General features: G+C 35.7%; 1 protein-coding gene across 1 annotated transcript; it reads right to left on the bottom strand.

The window, feature by feature from the left end:
* Positions 1–1,047: 1,047 nt before the first annotated feature.
* On the bottom strand, positions 1,048–27,573 carry MN1 (MN1 proto-oncogene, transcriptional regulator). The gene is made up of 2 exons (XM_053469609.1): positions 23,978–27,573; positions 1,048–1,883 (listed from the first exon to the last, which is right to left on the bottom strand). Exons 1-2 carry the CDS (start codon positions 27,417–27,419, stop codon positions 1,699–1,701), a joined length of 3,627 nt encoding a protein of 1,208 aa, XP_053325584.1. The 5' UTR covers positions 27,420–27,573; the 3' UTR covers positions 1,048–1,698.
* Between the last annotated feature and the right edge of the window lie 249 nt (positions 27,574–27,822).

Consider the following 27,822-nt stretch of genomic DNA (forward strand, 5'->3'; position numbering starts at 1 on the left):
TTCTTGCTAATGTTGGGGCCCACAATATATGATTTTTAATGTATACAAAAGAATCATACACAATTATATAGCAATATCTAGCAGTTCCAGAGATTTCATGCAGGATGTGGCATTCCTACTGAAGAGTATTTCAACTTGCTATACTTAATGAAATTAAAGGCAGCAGTAACAAGGTAACTAATATATTCCAAACCAGCTAGCACACTATATATTCTGTCTCCAGACTTATTTCTGATGAACTCTTGTGTAGCGATAGAATTCCAAATGTGATCTACATATAACCAAAACTACGTTAAATGTTTATTTATTGCACAGGTATTTTGTTGAAATCATGAAAATTCTAGGTTAACTGGAGAAAGTGACAGTAGAAAAAAAGTTAAATTTGTTACCCTAACTAGTAGCGGTCGCTGGACTGGACCATCTGATAAACAGATCAATAGAAATGTATGTAATTCTGTCTAGCTGATATCCCATTTACTGCACTAAAAGGCGCACACATAATACCGATACACATGGTAGTTGCAATTTGACAAAGACAAAGTTGCATGTTATCAAGTTCAGAGTATAAGTGCAATAGAGAGGCCCCATCAGCCATGTTTTCAAGACACATAAATGTCACATATTACAATATGTGAACATTATGTGTCCTTAAAAACATGACTGATGTGGTCATCCTAATGTGCAACAGGCAAGCACAGGTGAGTCATTCACTGCCTCCTGTCATTCAGACCTGTGCAGGAAACATGCCTTCCTGGGTCAACTTGAAGACTGATGTGGAAGAACTTTGCATTACAAGAGCTGTTCTCAAGTCCTATTCAAGTGTTCTGCAATAGGCTACACATACCTCTGGCACTTAAAATGTGTAAGTGCTCATAAAAAAACAACTATACACATTCAGACGCAATCAAGGACCTACTGGAAGGGTTGTACATAGATAAGATTATATAATGAAAAAATGAGCAAGATTTGTTCACCCAGGATAGAAGTCTTTAGATAATTGAGAATTTTCTTTAGAAACATAAGAAAGGCTGCTTATCATACAATTAATACCAAACAATAAGACCCTTTATTTATCGACTTTTTGTTTATAATAGGTACCGACCAAATAACAAGAAAGCATTTTAGACATTTGAACTTGAGTGTGCAAAGTAACAGCAGAACATCCATTTTAGAGCTTGAATGTCAATCCCCAAATCACTTCAGAAATCAAAATGGCTGCCTCTCTTTCTATGAACAGAAATGGATCATTATAAATATAGAGTTTATTTCTACAATATGCCATGGTGCCAACAAGTAAAAAAAAAAGAGAATCTAAATTAAAATGTAAAACTTAACTTTTTCCCCTCAGAATTAGTATTTCATGTAGCACTGAGTAAAGCAAAAAGAAAATACATATACCACGTTGACATACAAAAGCCCTTCTCTAACCCAGATAAAAAGTATGCCAAATATATTGAGTAAAAGGATATTAACTAGAGGGGAAGGGTAAAGCATAAATAGTGCTGGATGAAGAATTAACACTGGTAACATACTGTGGCAAAATAAAAAAATATGAGGTTTACTTTAAATTAAGCCTTCCAAGTCCATACGCCACTAAGCAGGTACCAACCTATTAAAAAATGAAGTCCACCTAACTTTAGTGGCCCTTTAAGAAAACGTTTTAAAAAAAATGTACGTTCTTTTCTTTTTTCTTAATTTTCAAGTGAGGGCAGCAACAAAAGTCCCAAATCTGTTGGAGATATCGGAATGCAGGGACCTCCATGTCGGTACAGGAGTCCTACCCTTTGATTCACCAATGTCATCTGTGCAGTGAACTGAGAGACATTGCAAATGGCTTCCATTTTGTGCCGCTGCTGAGGTCTTGTTCTGGGGATGGTCGTGGGCTACAAGAGAAAAAAAAAGTAAAAGGTCAAAAGCTTATTCCACATCCTTTTAAAATCCCTTTACAACACAAACCAAAATAATTTTGTAGAAAAAATATATGTATTATTGCATTCAACAATTTTCGGAATGTAGTTTCCAATGCTGAATTTAGTCACAAAAGTCTGAAGTTGAGCCGAGTAAGTGGAACAAAACCTTGAAACTTTTACCTCAAAGAAAATGTTGGTAGAGATTAACACAGTGAGAGAATTTAAGTAAGATTAAAACACCCGTACATAAATAATTAAGAAGGCTCAGTACAGGTAAATATATGCTACTAGTGAAATTGATAGCAGATGTATATTTATTTAAGGGCTTATAATTGAACTGAACTGATCTGGGTGCTAAGTAAACAGCAGCTTTAAAAACAAAATGGCTGACTTGACTGACTGGGTATAGTCTGCAATCAAATTCAATGTTCAAATAAACAATAAACTAAGAACTATGTGACAAAACACACCACATACAATGTTATAGAAGATAGCAAATGCATGGCTTTATGACATCGGCTCATATTTCCCATCATTGCCACTGTGAGGAAACTCTGTGCTGCATAGGAATCATGAGAGGAAAACATGCCAATTGACCCCAGGCACTAAGCATATATATATGTGTGTATATATATATATATATATATATATATATATATATATATATACACATATATACATATATATATATATATATATATATTTACATATATTTACAGCACTTGTTATCTCAGAGCCGGAGTAATAAATTATTTTTACCACATCTTTTAAATATGCATGGCATGTAATATAGCATGGAACTGCAAACGGGAAGAGACGCTTTAGATAACAGGTTTACAGTGGGAGATAGCATAAGCACTTCTGCTTTTCTGCTCCACTGAACCCAGTTAAAAAAAATGATTCCAAAGAAAGCTTGGGAAATGTACTGCAGTAAGATATGTTTAACAAGATCAACTTATATGATTGTGTCATCACATAAAAACAGTTAGGAAAAGGAATTGTCATAAAAGTATTTTCACAAGTCAATTTATTTTAGTCTTTTTGAAACTAAAATATCATTTATATAAAAGCGCCCGTTCATTATCACTGAATCTCGCATTGTTTTTAAAATAGTTAATGCCTGCCAACCGTCCCGTACTGCCAGGCCTTAAACCTTGGATCCATATTCATACTGTTAACGTTCATCGTATTAGATGTTTGTTGCCTGCTGCTATTTCTAGACAGGCACTGGTTGCAGTACTACGCACACAAACACATAATGGAAAAAAAGGAGTATTGTGTAATAACAAGCGGGGGAAAAATATGCGAAATACACAAATATAAGACAAAAAAAACAACTTTTCATTTCTCCAAATATTTCTAAGATGAGACTCAGCTGAGGTCAGTGAGGACTCCGCACTATAACAAGTCACCAGACAGACAAGGGCCAAGTGTCATGTAAGAAGACAAGCTACTTAGATTGTTTTCCAAGAGCTAAAACAATCATACTTCCTGATGATCAGAAATCCGTTGCCCGTAGAACTGACCTTTTCATAAATATACACGCACACGTACATACATATATAAAAGGGGGAATAGTAAAGGATGTGATGAGCAAGACGCCATTTTAAACTTCAACACGCATCAAATTAAATTATGTGATATAGCTTTATTAGACTCTTTCCTCTTCTTTCCTGCATTTTCAATATTTTGACTAACATCTCAGACTGATGTATGTGTTTATGTATGTGTTTATTTTAGTCCTTTATCAAAAAATAATTTACTAAGCTAGCCAAAAATAAATAAATCTCTAAATCCGGCTACTAAGTAACTCTATAGCAGCATCCAGCAAAACAAAAACATAGTAAAATTATTCATATTGACTTAAGTGTCTCAGAGTAACACAAAAGGGAGAGAAGAAAAAACCCCGCATGGGGTGCACGGCTGCAAACGACACATTTCGGTTAGTCTTTGTGTACTGTTTTTGTCACAAAAAATTATAATCAAAGGAGAGGCCTCTGAAAAGACTGCAGCCCTGCAAAGGTCTGGTGAAGAATCAGCTCCATTCTTTCAGCTAGCTCGTAAGATTAAAGTGACAAACAGGAGGTGAGGATCTCTAGAAAGGCTACTTGCCTCAGGGCTCCTTCCTTACACTTCTTCAAAGGCTCTGACAAACCATCAGCTACTGCTTCTTGGCTGCCCAGACCCCCTCACACAGCATGAGTCCAGTCTATAGCGGCCTTCCCTCGATAACCAGCCAACCGTGAGCCGTCGAGCTAGTGATCTTGTTAAAGCATCATCAGTGGTTCACTTGGACCAAAAATCTAGAAAGGTTCATCAAAAAACTGAATGGTTTTGGATATCAATTGTTACAATTCTCTTTCTGCTCTCCCTTTTTCTTTAGCGTTGGCTTCAGACGTTGCCAAATTTAGAAAAAGAAACAAACAGAAGTGTGTCTGGGAAATTTTCACCCATCTCTACTGCCTTAGGACAGGACGCTTTTTTTTTTTTTTTTTTTTTTGACAAATCTACGACATGACAGTATGACATATTGGTTCAGGCAGATAACTTTCTGTCTACACACATCAGAAAATGTGATTTTCCAAAAGAACTGTTTTTTTCAAGGAAAATCCCTTTTCTTCTATCTATAACCAAAGTTTATATATTCGTTTTAAGCAATATGATTGAAATATGTAGATACTTAAACACACACATACATAAACACACATGCACACAAATGTACATAAATAATAAATATATGAATAATAAATAATACACTTATACACAGCAGAATAGCGAATGTATTTCACTGACACCATATATATATATATTATATATATATATATATACACATATATATATATATATATATATATATATATATATACACATATATATATATATATATATATATATATATATATGTATATTGCTTCCTATTCTTTGAACAGGAAATTCTTATAGAATGCAGTGATAAATTCACTGAATCATAAGTGGAGAAAAATATATAATATATACCAGCGTTACATAACGGCAATAACAAAACTTCTAGGTTTATTATACTCTGTTAAGTAACACCATGGTACTTTGCCATTCTCAACGGCATGCCAGAACAATCTTAATGATTTATTAAAATTTATCGTAACTAAGTCATGCCAGATGTGATTTTCAAAGAGCAAAACAGCGTCCTGACACTATACGCCAAGGATTTTCCTTTTTTTTTTTTTTTTTTTTTAGCATAATGTTCCACAGTACATAATATTGATTTTCCAAAGTTGTTATGGTTCAACAGACAAAAACACAACTGTGTCTATCATGTATTTCATACTAAAACAAAACCACGGAGATGTGTATTTACTGAGCAGACACCTTCCACAACGGATGAACAGATACATCCTCTGTCTCCCAACCGGGTAGGCAAATAGTAAGATATGTTTCAAACACTTTAACACCCACTTGTTTAACGTTGCACTTTAAATACTGTGTTTATATGATCTTAGATAACCAACCTATGCAAAAACATAATTCATATAAATATGTCACGCTTGTGTATTCAAATCCATATGAAAGATTTATCTAAAAAAATCATTATTATTATTAACTAGTTTAAATTTGTAATACAATTCACAAATACAACAAACTATGAACACACAGCAATCCAATGAATTGCCGTTTATGTTGAAGTGACCTCTTCAATATCAAAACCAGGTAATTTTACATCAATGACTTGCTCCGTACAGTGCATCTAGACTCTATTCCTTCTTGTTCTACAGACACAAGTAAATATTGTTACTGGATGAATATTCTTTATGATGACTGCATAACATTGGGCTGTAAGAACCAATGAGCGTTAAAAAAGTAATTCTAGTGCAAAAAAAAAATTTCATCAAAAGGAGCATTCAAGGCGGTTGCTGTAGTGATAAAATGACTATTCACATTTTGTACCGATTATCTTATTCTACGCCAACATGTTGCATTAAAAAAAAACTTTCTAAAATACAAGCTACACTCCATCAGCGGTGAGGTTGACAATTAAATTGTATTCTACTAAAAAAAAAAAATCTTAAAAAGATACTTCGGGATGATAATTCCATACCTCCTTTGTGTCTTTCTTTAGTACGGACAGTCCCTCTTTCCTCCCCCGATGTCCCATTTTTCTAGAAGCACAACATCGCAGTGTTCTACAACCCCAAACGTCACCATAAAATGTACATAAACAGCCAATGTGCTTATACATTAAATTATGTAAGTAAATACATATTTTTTTCCTACAAACACCTTATCAGCAGCTGTCAATGGCCTGGCCATAGCTCTTACGACCCATCCTAAAACAAATAGTGCCCAAATTGGCCAGTTGAAACGTTGGGAGGTATGTAATTGTCACCATAACCTATTACCAGTGGATCATTGGTCAGTATTTATTATTAATCAGTCATTATTTGTTTTACGATAGGTGTTAACCCTATGTACAAAAATACAGTTGTCAATTTAACATTAATAAAAGCTATTCACTCCTATTTATGTTACCTTGAAATATCTCTCAATCCTCTTTAGGGCATCCTTGTAATTTGTATTCCCAGAAGTATCAACTCCAGCTAGCAGCTATACAGAACCTAGCAAATGTTCTTACCTAAAATTAAAAGGAGTCTGATCAATTTTACCAGTCGGCACAGCAGGGACATGTATAGATATCACTGTACTTAAACTGCAAGCATGTATCAACAATTCATTTTTTTTTTTTTCACGTATCATGGAGATGCAGATATAATCTGTACGGAAAGATATTTCAAAGGGACCATCTGATGAAAGTTTCTCCTGTTTAAAGTAAACTTACGTTTTCAGAAAGGTTATATCAAATTTATAAAAGTCAAACTAAAAACAAGAAGTGATTTTTCCCGTCATAGTTCTGCTGTGATTGGTTAAAATACATAAGACTACTTTCCGCGCATGCACACAGTGGTCCTCATAGACCCCTGTCCAGAGCGTTGGCTTAGCCAGCACTGGAGCTAACTGGTTTTAATTAGATCCTGTGCTGGGAGATGTGTTCAGTTTTACAAATGCATATTGGGGGGGGAGGATTCTGCATTTGCAAGTTGGGTACCATGAACATTTCAAAAGACGATGCAGTTATCATATGCATTAAAGTGCATGTGATGGTTGGAGTGTCTCTTTAAATACTTCATATAAGCATTTTTGTTTAAAAAAAAACACTAATCAACATAATCGCCTTTTTGGAATTTTCATTCAACTTTTTACACGCCAATGGGTGCTCAGATCGGGCACTTAAGGTGTTAAACAGATTAAACGGCTATTAAAATTTTCATAAAATCCCTCCCTAAGAATGTAATGTTTATATAGTGTTTCTTAACATTAATCTGCCCAGGTGGTTACGTCACCTCGAGCACATCACGGTTATAATCCAGGCAGTGTCAACAGGAGGAGTTGAGTTAACACACATTACATTGTACTGCTAATGGACCCAAACTCCCCAGGGTAATGATCTGTGTTAAATGTAGGAGATTTTCTTATATCTGATACAGCTGCAAAAACAGATTTCTGTGCCTCGCTACAAAGACCCTATAATCTGATATGTCTCGCACAGCTATACAACTCAGTGGCTGCAGCGGAGCATATGTAGTGGTAATAACAATAGACCCAGCATGATCATATAATTAAAATGATGCCTTTTTCTCCTGCCATAAACTTTTTACTAGTGTTACAGCAAAGACGCTTCACTGCTGTAAATTTCCTTGGGCTGGCACAGCTGTACAATCGAGCAATTAACCTCTACAGTGCTAAGGCAGAGGCTTGCATGTCTTCTAATACACCTGGCACTCAAATGGTTAAGAGATTTTTTTTTATGCTTTTTTTAAGTATTGCATTCAAGAAAAAGCCTTCCAGAAACAATGTAATATAAATGTTTTACTTAAATTAAATACAAAAAAAAGAGAATGGGTTCAGCCTTCATTCTATGTATTCCTATGTTTAAGTTTCTACCAGAATCAAAAATGCGGCTCAGTCTGGTTTTGTGCTCTATACATTGATGGTAAGGGTGTTTGCCGATGTTTTGTGTATTTTGTCTATGGAGTAAGGGGTTATGGGCAGTATCCTATTCATCCCAGCTTTCACAGTATACAAAACTTGTGTATCTTCATGTATCTCCAAAGGACAAAATTCTATATAGTATGGTCAATATTAAAGAATATAATAATAATAATAATAATAATAACACAAAACTCCCATTAAAGGGATTCTCCCTTTAATGAAGTGCATCTCAAGGCATGTGATAGCTGTGTCTTCATCTCTTTTCCAACTGCAAAAATTCTGCAGAATCCTACATACGCACCCCCCTAGCCAAACACACCTCCTTGCATGTGATTTAGTTACCAACATGAGCATGCGTGGAAAGCTCTCCCATTTATTTCAATGGAAGTCCTTTCCTGCCACTGATCATTGGCTTTAATCAGTGGCAGGAATCGTCGGACCATGGAGAAGGGCAGCTGCGGGTACGTAGCCTCTACCACAGGTAAGTTCCGTCTTTACTTTTTTCTTTGAATTTTTTTTAAGGACACATTTTAAAATACTCGTAGTTGGGCTGTCAGGGACAGTAAACTAGCCCTTTAAGTTGTCTACCAAACCGGTTGAGCCCACTAGCATGTGCGGCTAAAAAAAGAACCCCATACCTCCTAATACATTACATCATTTTATAAAAATACAGCCAAGCAAAAAAAAAAAAACCCTCCATACATTCTCAGGGTTGGCAGCCTGTCATATATTTTAAAAATATCCCATGACCTCTCAAAGCATACATCGTGATTTTATACGGACGTATCAGCTGATCCATCTAAAATAGACCTCTATCCCACGTTCCATGGTGTTTTACAGAATGCTAGCCCTTCTAAGATTACATTTCAGATCCACATGCATGTGACCCTATAAAAAAGTTGATGTTATGCCCCCTCCCCACGCCTGTTGGTAGATTTAATAGATTTCCTCAATTATTATTTATTTATTTCTTTGCATATAATCTGGCAAAAAAAGAAATCTTAATTCTCACTATTATTTGGCTAAATCGCATCTAATGTAATATTTTCTTCTTTACTTCAAGCAGCAGGCACGTAAGCAGCAAAGCTACCTTAAAAAACCCAAGCACACATTACTTTTGAATACTTTATGGATTATCCATCCAATTTAAGATATTCCACGCCGTCCTAACGCAGCGAGGAACGCTCGTGGTATCATTTAGTATCTATTCTTGGGAGATGATCTGTTTAGCTATTCATATGATAACTGCAAGGAGGTCACAGACATTTGGTTTTATAACATTCACTTTATTACTTTTGAATATTAATAACAGCTTGAAAGAACCATAATGTGGTATTATATTTGTTGTTAAAAGGGAAATGGCTTCAGCTTGTAAAACCAGCTGGTAATAATATGCAGAACAGGAATCCGTGAACACATTTGACTTTGCATATTATCCTGCGAACGCTCGAGATCTACGGTTTTGCTGGGCGACGGCAAGAGAGAGAGAGAGAGATAGCTGGAGTGGAAACGGTTAAGGTGCCAAACACGGTTCAGATTTCTCACACTAGGGCTGAAGCTGCCTATGACCTGCTACCCGCCTCCTGCGCGACCTTTGACATTTCCACTCTGCTTCTTGCTAGCAGACATACACCCAGTGTATTATGGGTAAGAAAAGACTGCTCCATTCAATGGTATTTTTTTTTTTTTTTTTTTTATTAAACAAAGGCTTTACTGATCCTTTAGAAATCCCTTGTGGTCTGGGTATCACTACACCTTTGGGCTTAAACATACTCAAAGCTTGCTTCGGTAAAACTCTCCATGTGAATATTTTTTATATTCATTCTTTTGGGGTTATTTTTATTTTTTATTTTTTTTGTACAATTTAAACACTGGTTCTCGGAGAATTTTTTGGGGCATTCCTGAGATACCGGGCACTAGTCTTGGGAATGAGATGAAATGTTTACTGCAATTATTCACAGATGTATTTTAGTAAAACATATCTTACAATTGTATTATCATATGCTGTACCAACTTATAACATGAATATTTCCTTATTAGCATGCATTACGGTACAGGCAAAACAACACAATGTATTAAAATATTAGACACTTTGTGCACTATAGGATCATAAAGTGTATATAATGCAATAATATATATAATAATAATAATAGGTATATACTATGATAAATAATAATTATATAATAATTACATCTAAAAAGGATGGACATAGTAATTTTTGTATTTTTTTATTTTTTAACCATGTTCATGTGTGGCCCCAGCATCTGCCCTCTGTATATACTAACTTAATATGTTGACTAGGAAAACACAAACAATTCTAAGTAAAGTCCAATAGGTCACAAAGTGGCATAGGTTCTGGTAACATCTTTGTCCCCTAACTGCACCTTTAATCACACTCTCTAGAATATACCTATTTTGGGTATTTGTCATTAATAACATTGGATATAACATTGGAAGCTATGTATAGGTGGCACATATCACTTATGATGTCATTTGACAAATGGAAGCAAACAAGAGGGCTAATTTAGAGCCAAACATCAGAAACATACATTCATGCATACAAGTTTTCAGAAACATACATACATGCATGCATCCAAGTCTTCAGAAACATACATACATGGCCATATATGCTATTATTTACATAATATCCATGAAACATAATTAAAAAATTACTCTTAGAACAAGTTTAACCCTCAAAAAAAAAAAAATAGTTACTAATGAGCTGGAAGATTTAGGTGTTGCTGTACCTTTAAATAATAAATCAGTCATAGCTGCATTACTATTTAATTACAATGTTAATTTGCACTTTTTCTGTGTTTCTTAATGCTTCTTAAAATTGAAACATATCAAAACAATATTGGTATTAACAAGATGAAACGCATTAATTCGATACACACTTGAAGATGTATAATAATGTTTTAATAATCCAAAACACTTTAGCAAAAGGACCTATAATTTAGAATTAGTCTGGAATTAAAGTTTCTTTCCCTTCTGAGGCTAACAATGTTAACCCTTTTATGCAAAATGACTTCTTTAGCCCAATTTTGTAGTTCTGCATTCAGTTATTTCAGACTGTCAAATGTTTAGTGCTTGAATGTGACACAGATGCTCATTTTCTTGGATCTTATTTAAAATGCAAATACAGTAGCACAGTCTGTAGCTAAGTATGAAAAGCATATGCCATTTGCAGCCTTTGGGGAAGTTTAAGACTTTGTACCTGAAGTTCACTGATTAGCTGACATTGCATAACAAGTGGCCCACACTTGTTAGGTCTTTGGCTAAGATCCATGGGCAAAAACCTCGGAAAAGGTCACGGCTAAAGATTCCTTTAGCTATTTTTGTAAAATGCGATCATGGAACTGACTTGTCTGGGAAGTGAATGTTCCCTTAATGAAAACATAAAGGATAAGATATTAGTGAAAGAGCATAACAATTATCTGAGCGCTCATGTTTATAATTTAATTTGCGAAAAATTTGAATAACAGTTCTGTACACGCACCCACACAACAGAATTAATAGTTTAAGTTGTATTATATGGTTTTAGCTATACAAAATACTTTGCAAAGGTTTTGTGTAATTATTTGTATTTAAAGCGGCCATTTTACTTAAAAATGCACCTGTTTATATATATATATATATATATATATTTATATATATTTGTATATTTTGTTTTTTTACAGTAGATGCCTTCTGGAATTGGTATTAGGAAGAGCATGTTCCCACTTATTCTCCCCTAGTAGCTGGGTTAGTAAGCCATTCATGTGCTGATAAATACACCAGATTAGAATATGGGGCAAGCAGAACCACTGTTTATTCTAAAAATAGACAAAGTCTTGATTACTAAAGTGCTCTTATTTACAGTGGCTTCCGTAGAAGCAATGGAAACAAGACGGATCCAGATTGTAATTCTCCCTAGAAGAAACATCAATGAATAATTTGCCATCTACCTAGTAGTTCCTGGCACACCTTCCTGTCTATCAACAGAAGAACAAAAGAATGAAAGAACGAAAGAAAGAAAGAAAGAAAGAAAGAAAGAAAGAAAGAAAGAAAGAAAGAAAGAAAACACTGGGTATATATATATATATATATATATCTGTTGTGCTGCATATCAGCAGCATTCTTCTCTGAAACACCAACTGGACTCTATACAGACTTGGACAACAATAATGAAAGAAAAAAAAATTGCATGGAGAAGCCAAACCTGATGTATTTTTGTATTCCAGTAGTTTGGGGGAAGCAATGTGCTGTTGCAATGCATTTCTTCCTGTATCTCACAAAACGTATTAATTTATAATGAGATCAGGAAGTGTTCTTAAAAGCAAGCACAAAGCAAAAATACCTATATGACTTGATATAACGTCAGAGCTAAACATTTTTATCTATGAAATAAAGTGCTCTTTCTCATAGAAGCATCTTGTATCTCAGCCATTTTTTCCTTTTATAAGCGTAACAAACATTTTAACTTATACTTATAAAAACATCCTTACATTGTTATGCTAATCAGTTTGCAGATTTTGCACAATGTTTATTTTTCCTGTCAATGCCTTCTATATAAACTAAGAACAGGAAATACCAGTTCTGTGGCGATAGTAGACAATGAGATTCACACCAAATGGCGATACTTTTAAATAGCATAGCACCAGGTTTGACATGTCTATCCCTCAGATCAGCAGCATGAGTGTGTGTGTGTATATATATATATATCTATAAGGTTGGCCCGAATAAATTACATATGGACAGTCAGAGTTGTTTTTATATTGATTTATAAAGCATACTTGGAAACTTTCCAGGAGTTGACCCAGAGTCTCCAGGCCAGTTTCTTCAATCTTTGGGCAAGGGAGTGGTTATTGGTCATACCCACTCTTCACCCAGCTCTGCACACTGCCACCTTCTCCCTACATAAATCCCACCCACACAATTCTATTTGAGTTTAGCCATTACTAAATGAAGCCACACCCCTGAGGAGCGAAGTGCTGGGTAAACAACCCAGGGATGTTCCGAGGTATGAGTATTAAAGTATTAAAGAACTAACCTATAGAATAGAGCCATAATAAGAATATTCAGTATTAGTATTACGCTAAAAAAAAAAAACTACCAGGTCAGTGGCTAACAAATATACAACACTTAGAAATATACCATGAATATCTTAGCTCACAATATTTATTGTATGCACACCCAGCACAGATATATATTGATGTAAGCGCTCATTTGCATCTATGCTTTCTAAGTGTGGCACATACAAATTAGTCTTGTATATATTCCCACATAAAAATGAAAAACGATTCCACAGAAAGAAACATCAAAGCAATACGTTCTGTCCTGAATATGAAACTACAGCCACGAGCGTGCAGGCAGCATACGCTTTGCACGCTGACAATTTAATGCACAGCTTAGACTTTTAAAAATGCCTGTTCAGTACTTCAAGAAAATCCACTTGCCAAATACAGCTGCCTATATATTAGGACGGTAAGTTTTTTTTTTTACTGACAGCATCGTGAGGTGATCTTCATCAAACAGCGATGTCTCCCTGTACTATAGATAAATAACATTCCTTTACAAACATATGATTCTGCGCGTCTTTGTTCCACTAGTAGGGGAATCGATTGTTAATGTCGAACGTATCAAGATACAAAACTATATCTTAACAAATGACGCGTACCCGTACAAACCGAAGTGATCCGGTACGGTTCACGGAAACAGTGAATGTTTATCTTAAAAACGGAGTCTGTCACTCTTTCCAAATCCTACGTTCTATAAAGTTCTATAAACTCAATAAACCTATGAAATGTGTTTAGGCATTAAATAAGTAAAATATAGGTACTTTACATGTGTAGCAGGGGACGGTTGTAACATCTTTTCTAAAGATCTGAATGATTATTCCTCCAAATTGTTTTTATTTCTGAACTAAGTGGCGGTTTGTAGTTGACTGGTTGAGATTGTCTCAAGAGGCAAGAGGAGAAAGGAGAAGGGACAGTAAACTGCTTAGATAACGCCTGATCTCAGTTTCCATGAGGTTGGTCTCTAAACGTAATATCCAAAGTAATTAAGATAATTGCCAGACAAAAAAAAAACCCACAAGCTGTAGATAGTTTGGATTTATTTATGCTAACAACTTTAAACCCATAGTCTATGTAACACTTATTAAAACCAAGGTTCTATAAACTTGAGATATTAGGATAGTACAGGGCCAAATTCTTTTTTATGTAAATGTTCTTTACGCTATTTAACGCTAGGAACAGCTATGCAACTTGGGGGCAAAGCACTTACCTTAGCCTATTTGCTATGGTAACCAACATAATGTTTCTATGTTCCCAAAACAATAGTTCCGTCTTTATAAATATCGCCCTTGGGTTGATTGAGCATACTTGGTTTTTGTGATTGGCATGCGAGTTCAGTTACACAGAAATAAACCAGCATGGGCAGGACGTAATGTCATAACGGCCCTGGTATGTAATGGCAATTGATGAAGCTGAACATCTCCAAAGGTGAGACGGTCAAAATCAGAAAACCATAATTTAACAAAATACCGGTATTCCAAAAAGGCTTCAATGCGTTTGTGCGTTACATGTTTATTCTGTACTAATCTGCATGTAATTAACTATTTCCTGAAATTATCCTGGGCCTAACGAATAGAAGTATAAAGAAAACTAAGGGCAACTTTAAAGGGTGCATAATGTCACTTGTACACAGGCCAATCCAGTATACCGGTTAAAAGTTAGTAGTTAGTTGGCTTGAAGACAAGGATCTGTGCTTATGTAACTCACAGCACTGTGAGGCATTACTCAAAAATTACTTCTAATTTCAAATCTGTATATATTTATTTATTTATTTTATGCGATCACCATCAATATCAGCCAAGAACTATATTACGTATAAACCAGCAATGCTGAACTCACACTTCAGTGGCAGGCAAACTGTGTCAACCCAACTGTTATTGGGTTAAAACTAACCCATTATTTCAGAGTTACCTAATGCCAGTTTAATTGCGATAGTCTTAATTAACCTAATTGAAGAGTGTTTCCTTTTCCCTTTCTCATGTATTATTAAGTCTCTAGACCACTGGTTCTCAAAATGCAGTCAGTTAGCCAAAAGTGAGAAATGTTCTTACCAGAAATGGCCATTTAAAACAATACAAAAGTGTTTCTCACAATTATTTGTAACTAGAAAAACAAACTAGCTAATATATATATATATATATATATATATATATATATATATATATATATATATATATATATATATATATATATACATACACACTACTGTGCGAAAGTTTGGGGTCACAGCTATTTTAAAGAAAAACAAGGAAATATCTAGCTGTGTAACATAACTACAAAAGTGTTCTCTAATGATCAGTTAGTGTTTTAAAGTTAAACTTAGACAAGCGAATACAACGTGTCATTGGAACACAGGAGTGACGTAAGTGATAAAGGGCCTCTTTACACCTATGAACATATTCCATTAAAAATCAGCTACACTAGTCATTTACAGCATTAACGTCGTCTACACTGTAATTCTCATCCATTTGATTTTATTGGAATGGACACAATTTGCTTTTCTTTTAAAAAAGAACCACTGGCCTAGATAGGAAGATAATTCCAAATACATGTTTATTTTGATGGGGTGATTAACTAACCTCCATATCGTGTATTTTGGAATTTACAACTGATTTATACATTAAAGTTGGAAATTGTTGATATAAACTTTAATAGAGCCACTACTTAACTCATCATGTGTATACAACATTGGTATAAATCACTCAAAATATCTACATATGCTATTGTTTTACTTCTGAATAAAAGTCGTAATCCATCCCTGGTCTTCGCTGTCTATCCTGCTGTGCCAAAATCTGATGGATATAAGCATTTTTTTTGGCATACATAATGCCTGCAGGAAGTTGTCAGAAATCTCACCAACGTATGCATTCACACTGTACTCAAAAAGGTGTGAGTGGAAAATGTGACAACCGCTTTAACGCATGTTGGGACGTAATTAACTAATAACTGTATATGTGCTGCATATATTAGCGATGTTTATTTGCATAGATTAGATGCATAACTTTGCATACATAATTCTAATTTGAACACATTCTTATCATGAGCGAAATGGATTAACCGTTATAGATGGTTCAACATGAAGGGGAAAAAAGTGAAGAATCTCCCCTTTCAAAATATTTGATTTGGAAACCAGAAGCAACCTATATGCATTGCATAGACCATTCTGAAAACACTGCAGTTGGCGCTAAGCGGCGGCCAATCCATGCCACTGCTATACAGGGTAAAATATCATGGTATGAAATGTGGAGAGGCTTTGAAATATTGCAGAGGGTTTCTCAAAGAAATAATCTACAAGGTGCTGGAAGGTTAAGGTTGAAGGACTTCAGCTTGTACATAAGAAGAATGTATGCCATTGACGGCTGTAAGGTCTAGCTGCACATTTTCATAATAGTGAACTTCCCAGGTAACCTCCCTGGAGCTCTCCCTCTTCTGAGAGAATGGCTTTGCGAGGGAGTGAGGCTAGCCACGCACAAGGCTCTGGGTCAAACCTAGAGAGTTCCCAGGTATGAACATGTCAACTAATTATCGATCTCATGAAGGGTCTTCCCGATTGTGACTGTCTTTATGGTCCAAAATGTAAAACACTGGTATCACAGTGTGTAACCCACAATGGTAATGCAAATCTTAAAAACCTAGCTAGTCATTGGATGCAGGTAGAACTGTGAACATCTATAGTCATCAGAGGATTAAAGTCATCCCCATTACTGAAGTTGTCTCAGCAGCAGGTACAATAAGAGCACCCAGGCACGTAAGCCCACGTAACGTCACCTACATCCCTTCAAGCTCTTTCAAAACCTAGATTGACATAACAGATTCTAGATATGTTGGTCTTCATATTATAATATGGCAAATTTCATTAAAGGTAAATGTTAGAGGCGCTCCCTAACAATAAGCCGGATTATTAGGATACTAAAGGACAGGGCTAAAGAGTAAAAGCAATATCTGGTCCGTTTATAAAGTCTGTGTTATGACATTTTTTCATGAAAATATTTTTGTTTGCTTTGTTTTTAACAAATTTCTTTTACAGATAAATTGCTAGATCGGTTTTCATGAAATCGTTTAAATAATACAAAGTAAAACGATAGAGTTTCACTCAACATGCTTGCGTTCTAGTAAAACGTAATAACATAGTATTATTATTATTTATCGTTTTATATAGCACCATCATATTCGGTAGGGCTGTACAAGGGGTTGTTAAATTACCCTGTTCATACAAATGCATTCTAATGCTATTTACATTATTGAATGGGGGATGATGGGAAACACTTGACTTATTGCTCACTGCAACCATTCCTATACTAAAGAAACCAATATAGGAGCAGGCATTGAGAATACAAAAGGAGGTGATACATAAAAGGATGATACACTAAATGAAGGTTGCATTCTTCCTAATAATCCCCTCCCTGCCATACCTCATCCATCTCTGGAATTTATAGTGGGAGTATAAAAAACACTAGTGGAATTATCCACTTGGACAACACAGCCACTTTCAATGTATTAAAATCAAAAATCTACAATTTATATGGAACTATTAATCATGTACTTTATATTTTGTGGTTTAAAATGTAGTGTTAAGGACAAGAATCACTATAATTATATAAATGAGCACTATTAAAAATAATAATTATTATTATTCATTTAAATTATATATTTTTGTCTTAAATATTAATTATTAAAAATAATAAAAAATAAAATAGGTTGATATTTGCAATGAAATGTTATTATGTATAAAATATCTCAACGTAAAAAAAAATCAATATACAAAATAATATATTTCATTTTTAACCTACAAATTACACGTTACAAGTACTGCTTAGTTACTAATTTGTGCATGTCCAGGTGAGATCTTTGGGTATTTAATCCAAAATCATTTTCACGTGAGGGCTTTGGGCTTTAATTAAAGTGTCATGTGCCTCTTTCTGGGATTCTGTTCATTCAAGTAATCAGTGTGCAAGGAACGTCTATGCGATGCGGAAAGAAGAGGTATTGTTTGCACTTAGCTTTCTCAGTAAATGGTATTTTAATACTGAATACACAGAATGTAAAGAGGATGAGTCGTTATAAATTCCTTCTGTATAAAGCATCAGTTTTAAAATGACCAGTTTTGTCAACTTTTTTAGTTTTCTGTCTTTTGATGAAAAGACCTGTCCAAAAACATACTTGTACAGTAATGTATACACTGCTGCTGCTGTTTTTGTTGTTGGTGGTAAACCCTAAACTCCCAACTTATTTTCCGATAATCTGCCAACAACGCTTAACTGGTAAAATGGTGGACAAAGTGGATTTTTTTGAAACATACCATAAAAGCAATATAATATAGCTTGTAACGATCATCTGCCTTTTTGCCAAGTCTTTAAAACAAGTACCTATTGCTTTCTGTATTAATAAAGATAATAATATGTCAAGCTGGAAATATCAAAAGTAAAAAATACATAAAAACGAAGTCACAAAGCTCATCCGTCAATATATTCTTCTCTGACGTAATGGGTCTATCTGAATATCAAGGACTGTAAATCTCAAATATCTCTGTATGTTTTCGGTTTTCAGTATAGACATAGTCATATGGTACGACTATTGTGTGATTGATCTGCTTTCTACCCTGCCTTTCCTTTGAAGCATAAACCCAACGCATTGGAAATATTCATCTTTGACCTTTTTTTTTTCTCTTGGTGATGCATAAGTGGGTGGAGAAAGTTATAGAGGCCGGTTGTATACATGGCCACCACGTATTTAAAGGAAATATTTGGGTTTTATCACAGGAGTTAAGATTTTATATGAATATATTGGGAAAAAAAGGCAATTCTGCCTAATAAATTGTATACATATTTATATTTTAGTAACAATAAAAATAAAGACCTTATGATTAAAAAATAAAATTCTTCTCGCTCTCGGGTAGTCTACTTTTTTTAAATCACTTTCAAATATCTGTCTTATTACCATTAGTATGGAATTACTTTTTTTGTTTCTTAGATTTTAAAATTCCCATTCATATAAATCTAAAATGCACAATGCTGTATTAATAAAGATAATAATATGTCATATATATATATATATATATATATATATATTTCTTGTTACCACCAGAAATCCATATCTCATATACACCTTGAATTTATATATTGCTCTTTAGCTGTACTATCAAATTATCGATATATTTCAAAGTGTTTAAATTTACCATTAATCCAAGGAAGCTGGTCATTACGGTCCCTGCGCCGGTTATTGATCTTTCATATTCAAGTGCTAATACATTGAAATATATTTCCATATTTCCGTGGCGATATAGAGCTCGTACTGAGCACACTGTTCCGTTCTGTGTTGTAGCCAGTAATAGGGCGCCCGCAATAGACTATGTGAGATTATAAAGAGATAAAACATTTACTGACCCCACAGGTTGGGTAGATTTGAAGGTTTTACAATATTGTAAACAGGCCTCAATGAAAGGCACACAGATAGTGTCTGAGGGAATGTTTTATTGACTACCAATTTATTGTGGAACTTAGCAACACAAGGCCAAACACCAACTGGTCAAGTACGTTAAACCTACGAGTGCCAGAGGCCTGAGCAATGAAATTAAGCAATTAACTGTAACATGAACTTAACGTGTATCAAAAAACACACTAACCTGTATGAAAGCAGTAAGCTTGCGAGCAGGGCCCTCTTTAATAATTTGCCTTAGTCTGTTCTTGTCATACCCTTTGAATGTATGTGCTGTTTATGGATAAAAAAGGTAATAATCCTGCACTAAAAAAATAAGAGTTAAAAAAAAAAAATGTCTAACTATAAAACTAATGTAAGCACTTTTTAACACAATGTAAACCTTTCCTTCCAAGCAAAAAAAAAAAAAGAGAGAATATTGTTATCTTTGTGTATTGTGTAAATACTTGAAATGTTATCATTGTTTCTAAGGACGTCGTGGTTGATATCTGGGGAGATGACTTGCGGTCAATGAAAATGAGTGATTCTCTGACGTCGAATGACAGAATCATAAATGATGCCGGTGAATATCAGAAATTACATATGTGACTTTTCTTGTGTTCCATTTTCCGCTCGCAAAGAATAACGTAAAAATGCTCTGCTATTCTCAACTTGAAAGTCAATAAATAAAAAGCAATTTAAATTACATTTAACAGCATTTTTGCTAATGACTATAATTTGTCACAGACTATGCCCTGCCGCTATTGAAATTTAGACAAACTTTAATTGCCCATGGGGTAAGGCAGCTAATTACAATTTTTTTTCTTCTTTCTTGAATTCACCATACAGTATGACAATAATGATATTTAAAAAAAAGCTATAAAAATCTGTCCAGCTTTTGTTCTTTATCTCACAATCGCCTCATTTACTTATTAACTTAGAAGTGTAACAATCTTTTGTAGGCTCTGGGACTTAAAGGGTTACGCTTACAGATTATTTAACTGTAATTTCTTAATTGTTAGCTTATTCATTGCTTTTTTAAGTGCAAGATATCATGTGTACAAACATTTATACACACATACATGTGTAGCAAAATGTGTTACTATACATAAGCATGTTTTTATTTTTTTATTTGAATTTTTATTGTTTATTGATGTTTTAATGTAGAAAGACCCAATACATCATATTGCTATAAAAAAAAAATAGTTTTAAAAGAAAGACTGCGTTTAAATTGATTGCAGTTATACTAATAATTTAAATTATGGATTTCAAAATGGTAAGTTTAATTCCAGGTTTCTTTACATCTGGGGTCAAGAGGAAAAAAAGAAGAAAAAAAAATAGATTCAACGTGAAAATAAAGAGTGAAAAACAGGGCAACGTGTATCCATTTACATCTAGGTCGGATAACACCTGTGTGGTTTTAAGTTACATGTTTCTGTAGAGCAAATGTCAAATGAAGGCATTTGCAGAGACCTAAGGAATTTTGAAGGAAAAAAAAAAAACATAATGGACTTAACCACTTAGCTACTGCAACACTTTTTTCTCTGGATACAAAAGCATTACCCGTATGGCGCTACAGAAGATGTTCACCATGTTCACCACTATAACACGAAAATGTTTCAGCATAAAGGAATCAGCTTGGGATGACCGTAGCTAAAAGTGATATCGTTGAAGAATGAAACATTATTAAACATCCCCTGGCTTTACAAAATATTCTACAATGCTACAACATTTTTTTTTTATTATTATTTTATCATGTTAACTACAAATGGTTTTATTTATTTATTTTTAATTAACCGTGTAGGGTTTCTTTTTTGTCTCCTTGAATAATCGATTTTTTTTTTCCTAGCTTTAAAACATGTCACCGAAGTGCAAAGGTTATGCAGTAAGGTTAAATGCTTGTGGCCAGTTATAATAAACACTAAAGGTCTTTGAGTATGAACAGAGAGCAATTGTTATACGTCTAGTGAGTTAACAGATTGTGTATTAAAAACACCAGAATGACTCACAAACGAGATTACCAACACAAAAATACTAAATGTAGGTCGAATGTTTATTTTTCAGAAACAAAAATTACTCTAAAAGAATCCCAAAAAAGACTTAATTTTAATATTAAAGTAAAAGGTATTTTTTTTTAAAGTTTTTATTTGATCAAAGTGTTTATTTTTTCTAGTAATAACTAGGTTATCACTGCTGATTATAAGGGGGATATATACAGTGACATTTAATGATTTTGCTGACTTACACAGCATCCAAAGGCTTGAAGACCTTTACTCAAAAGCACCTAAACTAGAGGGGGGGGGGATCCACAATTATTTTATTGATTATCTAACGAACATTTTTTTATCTAATTCTGAGATGACATACTTGCAATTTAAAATGTAATTTATTAGTAGTAATATAATGCGTTGATTAGTGAAAGAAATGACATGTCAAAATCCTTTAAGACACTGCAATTAAACACTTGATTTAAAAAGCACGCTTACGCTGTACACATGACTTGCAGGCTGCAGTGCTTGGTACAGGGTATTCAATCAAGGATTCTAATACATAATTTTAATGAAGAATCCTAATACGTTCTACACGCTTCAACCCATTTGCCTGGTGTGTACAACTGTGGAAATAAAGCCATGTGGACATGAAATTAAATGGATTTCGCTATAATGGTTTATTAAACAAATATCTGAATACCCTTATGTGTTATCCAAACGGAATATCTAATAAATATTAATTTATTACATTAAAATGCATTTCTTTAGTAGAATGTTGTGCCCCTCCTTTGTAAACACACCAATTCTGTTAATATTAGAAGGGCTCAGGTTAAATATGTATAACAGACTAGAAAAATAGGGGATTAAAAATGATAATAATTAGACACAATTTCATAGTCTACTATTTTAAATATAGAAAATACAAAAAAGCCATCGTAACATAAAAAACATAAAATAGTCACACTTGACTCTAACAAAAAGCCATATATACATATATATATATATATATATATATATATAAACACACACACACACACATATACATATATACACACACGCACACATTGCATTAGGTAACCAACTTAAAGCTAAAAAAAGAAAGGCATCTAAGCAGACCAATTTCTGCTTTAGCTTGGGTAAAGCAGTAGGAATACTGATGTGCTCTAGAATCCACTCTGCATGCTAAAGACTCATTCTTCAAATAGTATCCCTCCTGAGCTGAGCATTAAACAGGGACAAAGAGGCAAACAGCGGGGGCTTCTATTCACGCTTCAAAACCCAAAGCTGAAAAGCCAACCAAACCCCTGGCCATTAAATGATGCACTTTTCAACCATCCACACTCTTTTTCTTATTTTCCTGTAATCTATTCTTTAATATCAGATGTCTCTTGATCCTATAAGGCTAGAGCGGGGTAAACAGAAAATCCAGAATGTGATTTACTTATCATTACCATATTGAATTGAATTTCTCTTATTAAAAAGACTGGTTCAATATATATTTTAAACTGGGGTTTTTTTTTTTGTTTCAATATAGCACACAATAACTATGCACCAGTCCTTTAAATACACAGTTTAGCCATTTGTTGGCTAGAATTGAGATCTGAAGAAAGCAAAGACAATAAACTAGGAAACTTGTGAAAATAAAGTTATATTGAATCGAATTCAAAGAACATACAGAATATATTGATGCAAGAAATAAATAAATTACAGCAACATATTTCTGAAACTTTAAATATTTGTAAAATAATTAAACTATTCAACATGAATAAAACATTCAGTAAATCATCCCACAGAATCCAATAATAACAATATTTCTTTTTTTTGTTTGTTTGTTTTAATATACCAGCTATTAATATATCTAACGGTGTATATAAATATGTATTAGAAAGGTTACCATTTACATACACTATTATACAACTTTCAGAAGAAATAGGGAAGCTCAAACTGGCGCATATTTTATTCTCATCAATAAAAAATAATTGTTATCGTTTTAAACATAAAGGCAATATTAGAATTATTTACCAGCATATATGTATGTATACGTATATACACACACACATTGAAATAACATTTTGTGTACCTTTAAAAAATATTTTCACAGATTGCTGAGAAATACCTCGAATGATAATGATGATAAAGCAAAGGCTATAATTCTCTTCCCAGGTTCGTAAATTGAACTGTAAACACTGATTACCCTCTGTCCTTGCCCTGCAGGTAGCTCCTATTAATTAACCAACAGCATTTTATCATGACAATAAATGGGAACAATAGTGGCTCCTTGTAAGCGTATGTGGCTATATTATATTTTACTGTTAAAACACCCACATACAGTAATATTCAAATATACTCAGAACCAACAGTTCCCCTAGCTTTTTAAGTACTTGATTTCATTAAACCCAATACTTGTTTAGATGGAAGCTAAAGTCACGTTTTAATTTCCAGCATACGCATTTTATTTTGTGGTCACTGAAATTAAATAAGAGACTCAAACATTTCACGTTATGAGCATAGCAATCATTTTAACAAGTACAAAAAGTAAGAAACGCACATGATCAATTAAATTATAATTAAACATATATACCTTCTTTGTTGGTTTGTTGGCTCTTTGATTTCTCCCAAGGTGTGATAGATTTGTCTTCTTCTCCCTCCATCAGTGATTTCTCATTAGGCATGTACCAGGTAGAATTATGTTCTGCCATAAGAGAGTCAAGGTCTATAGTACTCATAGAATTTTTGACATTGTCAGAGCAACAACTGTTCAATTCACTGTCCACATTTTGAGCAGTACAGTCATTTTTTTTATTTTTCATCCCCAAGGGCTGGTCCTCAGAAATGCTGAACTGTTGTCTCTGAAGCTGTATCTGTGCTTGGAGTATCTCTAGAGGGTGAATCTCATCCTGGGTAGATGTGCTGGTTGGAGTGCGCACTTGTTCTATCCCTGGAGTACCAGGGTGCCCACTCCCAGTGCTGCTCAACCCATAACTGTCCGGGAGAGAGGTAGTGTTATTTAGCAAGTTTAGATTCATTGGTTTTTGCCCATTAAGAAGTCCATGTTCACCCCGCTGAATTTTCGGAGACCCTGTTACCAAAGGACAACTACTAGGTTTTGATATGTTGTTATCTGAACTAGATGAAACTTCATCTTCATTGCCATAAGTGGTGTTGACATCTTCTGCAAAGTCAACATGAGGTGAGCTGCTGTCTGATTTAGTCACACTTTGAATTCCACTATCCAAAGATGACATGAGGTCAGGTTGGTCACTAAGAAGTAACTCACCCCCTTTCCCCCAAGATGGAGAAGTCAAGGGTTTGTCATGTGGTGTCCCCCCAGCTTCGCCTGAGTTGGCTGATTGACCCTGCTGTGCTGGACTCACCACCGTGCCTCCACTATCCGCAGAATACTTATCAAAATAATTACCCGGACTTACATGTCCACTGTCTCTTTTTCTCCTGCCCCTCCCTCGCCCACCACCAGTAACCGGTTTACCATCATTGCCAGGAGTGGCTTCAATACTGTAGTTTGGGGACAGACTGGTTTCTCCTTGCGTGGGTTGAGATGCCCCACTTTGCCCTGTACACTTGGTATTGGAAGTACCAGGAACCTGATTGTTCTGGGATGAGCCTGCTGGATAATAATCAGAAGCAGTATTATTCCCACCGTTGCTGTTAATGTCAGTCTCTGTTTGACTCATCTTTCTCTTTCCTTCTGCTTGACTTTTCTTATTAAATGTTACATTGAGATTTGGTGCACCTAAGCTTGCAATCATGTTCTGGCATGCCGTGGAAAGGGCAGCTAAGCAGCTTTGTCCAAACATGCTTTCTTTTGTGTTAGACTTACTGAAGGAACCCAGGGAAAGTGCCCCCAACTTACTAGCTGTGGAACGCTGGCTGGCTTGGAAATCTGACTGGGCTGGGTAAGAACTGGGTGATGAATTAACACCGGGTGGATTGTGTGGAGTTGATTGCCTATTTGGCCCTACAAACGGAAACCCTGGCTGCCCTCCTATAGGTGGCGCTGTAAAATCTGGTGCACCCCTTCTGTCTGTTGGTGTACTGGTGATACCCACCCCTCCACCTGGTGACTGCATTTGGGAAATATTAGTCATGTTCCCAAACTGAGAGTGTATGCCAGGAGAATGCAGGGCCTGAACATGTCCTTCCCCTGGCATCCCCAGGGGTTCCTGTATTCCCATCCTACTGACACCTGGCCTGAACAGCATGTTCGACCCATTTTGTTGTAAATTAATATCATGAGGTGTAGGATCAGGGGGAAGGTTTGACCCTCCCATCCTCCTTTGAAGAATATCTCCAGGTGGGTGAGGGCCAGGATACCAAGGATTTTCTGGAGCCACATGTGGGTTCTGGGGGTCAAAATTACCAATCCTCCCTCCTTCTCTATCAAAGGCGGGCTGTGGTATGTTCCCCACCTGAGCTCCATGGACAATGTTGCTTTGATTAACATCCCCATGATGGCCAAGTTGCTGTAAATTAGCCTGTCTCATTCTTTGCTGCTGGTTCCTTGATGCCATTTGTTTAATCATCATTGCTGCATTCTGACGTTGTTGAAGGGACTGATGGTCTGAACTAGGGTGCTGCAGTGCCGGGCCAGGAGGGAAACTTTCTGGCACTTGAGGCGTATAGTCGCCAGGAAGGCCAGGGTAAGCAGAGGGGGATAAATGACTATCAATGCCAGCATTGTGTATGCCACCATTATTCCATGCAGCACAGTTTTCCACACTATGATTATTTGGAAAGTCAAACCTGGGCCTTTTAGTGACATTCATATACGGAGAATCAAAGTGTTGCAATCTTTGATTTGAAGGTTGCTGCGGAGGTCCCTGTTGCATATTAAACATTGATTCTGAATATGGATGCATATTCCTGTTCTCCAGTCTATGAATAGGGTATTCAAACTGTGCATGTTGGTTCTGCATTACTGGTCCATTGTCCTGTAAGTTTGGATTGGGGGTGCTGGCTTCTGTTTGCTGTTGCCTAGTAATTCCTGGCGGGCATGAGTTTTGTCTAGAAAGTAAACCAGTCTGCTGCTGCTGTTGCATGAGGGGGTGTCTGGCATTAACTGCAGGCTCCATGCCAACAGGCATTTTTCGTGCACCTCCAAACCTTTCAAAGAATACCCCATGCTGAGGCTGAGGGTGGACTTTAGACATTCCCACTATACCAGGAGGCCTGGGCAAAGCAGAAGTGCCAGGAAAACTACCACCGGGGACCTGCCTTCCAGCCCCATAGTGGCCCTCTGAATCTGAAGTGGAAAACACAGGTACCTCAAAGTGTCCTGAAGGAGCATCACTGGGGAAATTGTATTCCAAGGGATCAACGCTTCCTTGGCTGTGGATTCTCCTTTGTTCCAAGTTATGAGAATCAGATGAGGTGGATGAGGGAACCCCGTGAAATGAAGCAGCTCGGTTGGGAGACTGGTCTAGAGGAAGACAGGGTGCAGGGACTGCATGGTTAGAAGCACTAGAGTTAGGGTGTTGAAATTCTGAGATATTACCTGACCTCTGCTGTCCAAATCCTTCTCCTGACTGATTATCTGCCATCTGTTCGTAACCCTCTCCAAAAGCTTGCTGGCTTCCAAGATTATTGTTATAACCCATTAGCCGACCACCGTGCAAACAGGATGCTGTGGCATCAGGCCCACCAAAACTGCCACTGAAGTGGGGGTGATGCTGATGAGGATGAGCGCTGGGGTGTCCGTGGTGATGCTGCTGATTGTTGAAGAAGCCATGGACAGGTTGGGGCTGCATTCCACCAGCATGCATTTCAGAATGCCCCCTGGCATGGTACCCATACGTTTCCCCATTTAAATTGAGATTCATGCCTAGCATGGCAGGATCACTTAAAGCTCCGATGGCAGGATCCACCGTCCCTGATGCCCCCCCAGAATGGAATGCAGGGTTTTTGAAATGAGAGCTCATATTCATTCCGGGCTGGTTGAAGTTTCTCTCTCCTTGGCCAGCGCTTCTGTTATTGATCTGTGGCTCAAACTGTTCCAGCCCAAACATAATTCCAAACTAATCAATAAGGCATGACAGTTCTTTCCACCGATATTGCTATTACACTCAGTCCTTCCAGTGCCAGAAAAGCAAAAGGCGTTGGGTAAAAATAATAACGAGGGCAAAAAAAAAACCCAAAAAAACTCACCGATTTCATGCAGGTCTCTCTGCACAGTCTTTGGAGGCAGAATCCAAGTGAGTGAGAAGCAGGGGCGATGTAGTGTGGAGCATTCACAGATGAGCTCACATGTTGTAATCTGATCGGGCTTGTGCTGTGAGATCACAAGTAAACACTTTCTTTCGTGCAGACCTAGATGGGTTTTTAGTTGTTTTTTTTAGTTTTTTTTTTGTTTTTACAGAACGTAGAACCAAAACACATGTATGCGTACCCGAGCAGTCCCAAAGCGATCAA

This window comes from Spea bombifrons, chromosome 1 (assembly GCF_027358695.1).
Source record: "Spea bombifrons isolate aSpeBom1 chromosome 1, aSpeBom1.2.pri, whole genome shotgun sequence".
Taxonomy (NCBI): Eukaryota; Metazoa; Chordata; class Amphibia; order Anura; family Pelobatidae; genus Spea; species Spea bombifrons.

Bases quoted from the DNA above. Each gene is read 5' to 3' on its own strand.
- MN1 (XM_053469609.1), bottom strand. From the start codon at position 27,419: ATGTTTGGGCTGGAACAGTTTGAGCCACAGATCAATAACAGAAGCGCT. The intron at 1,884-23,977 runs GTATATATGTTT...TTTCTCTTGTAG, and splicing joins CCAACAAACCAACAAAGAAG to CCCACGACCATCCCCAGAAC.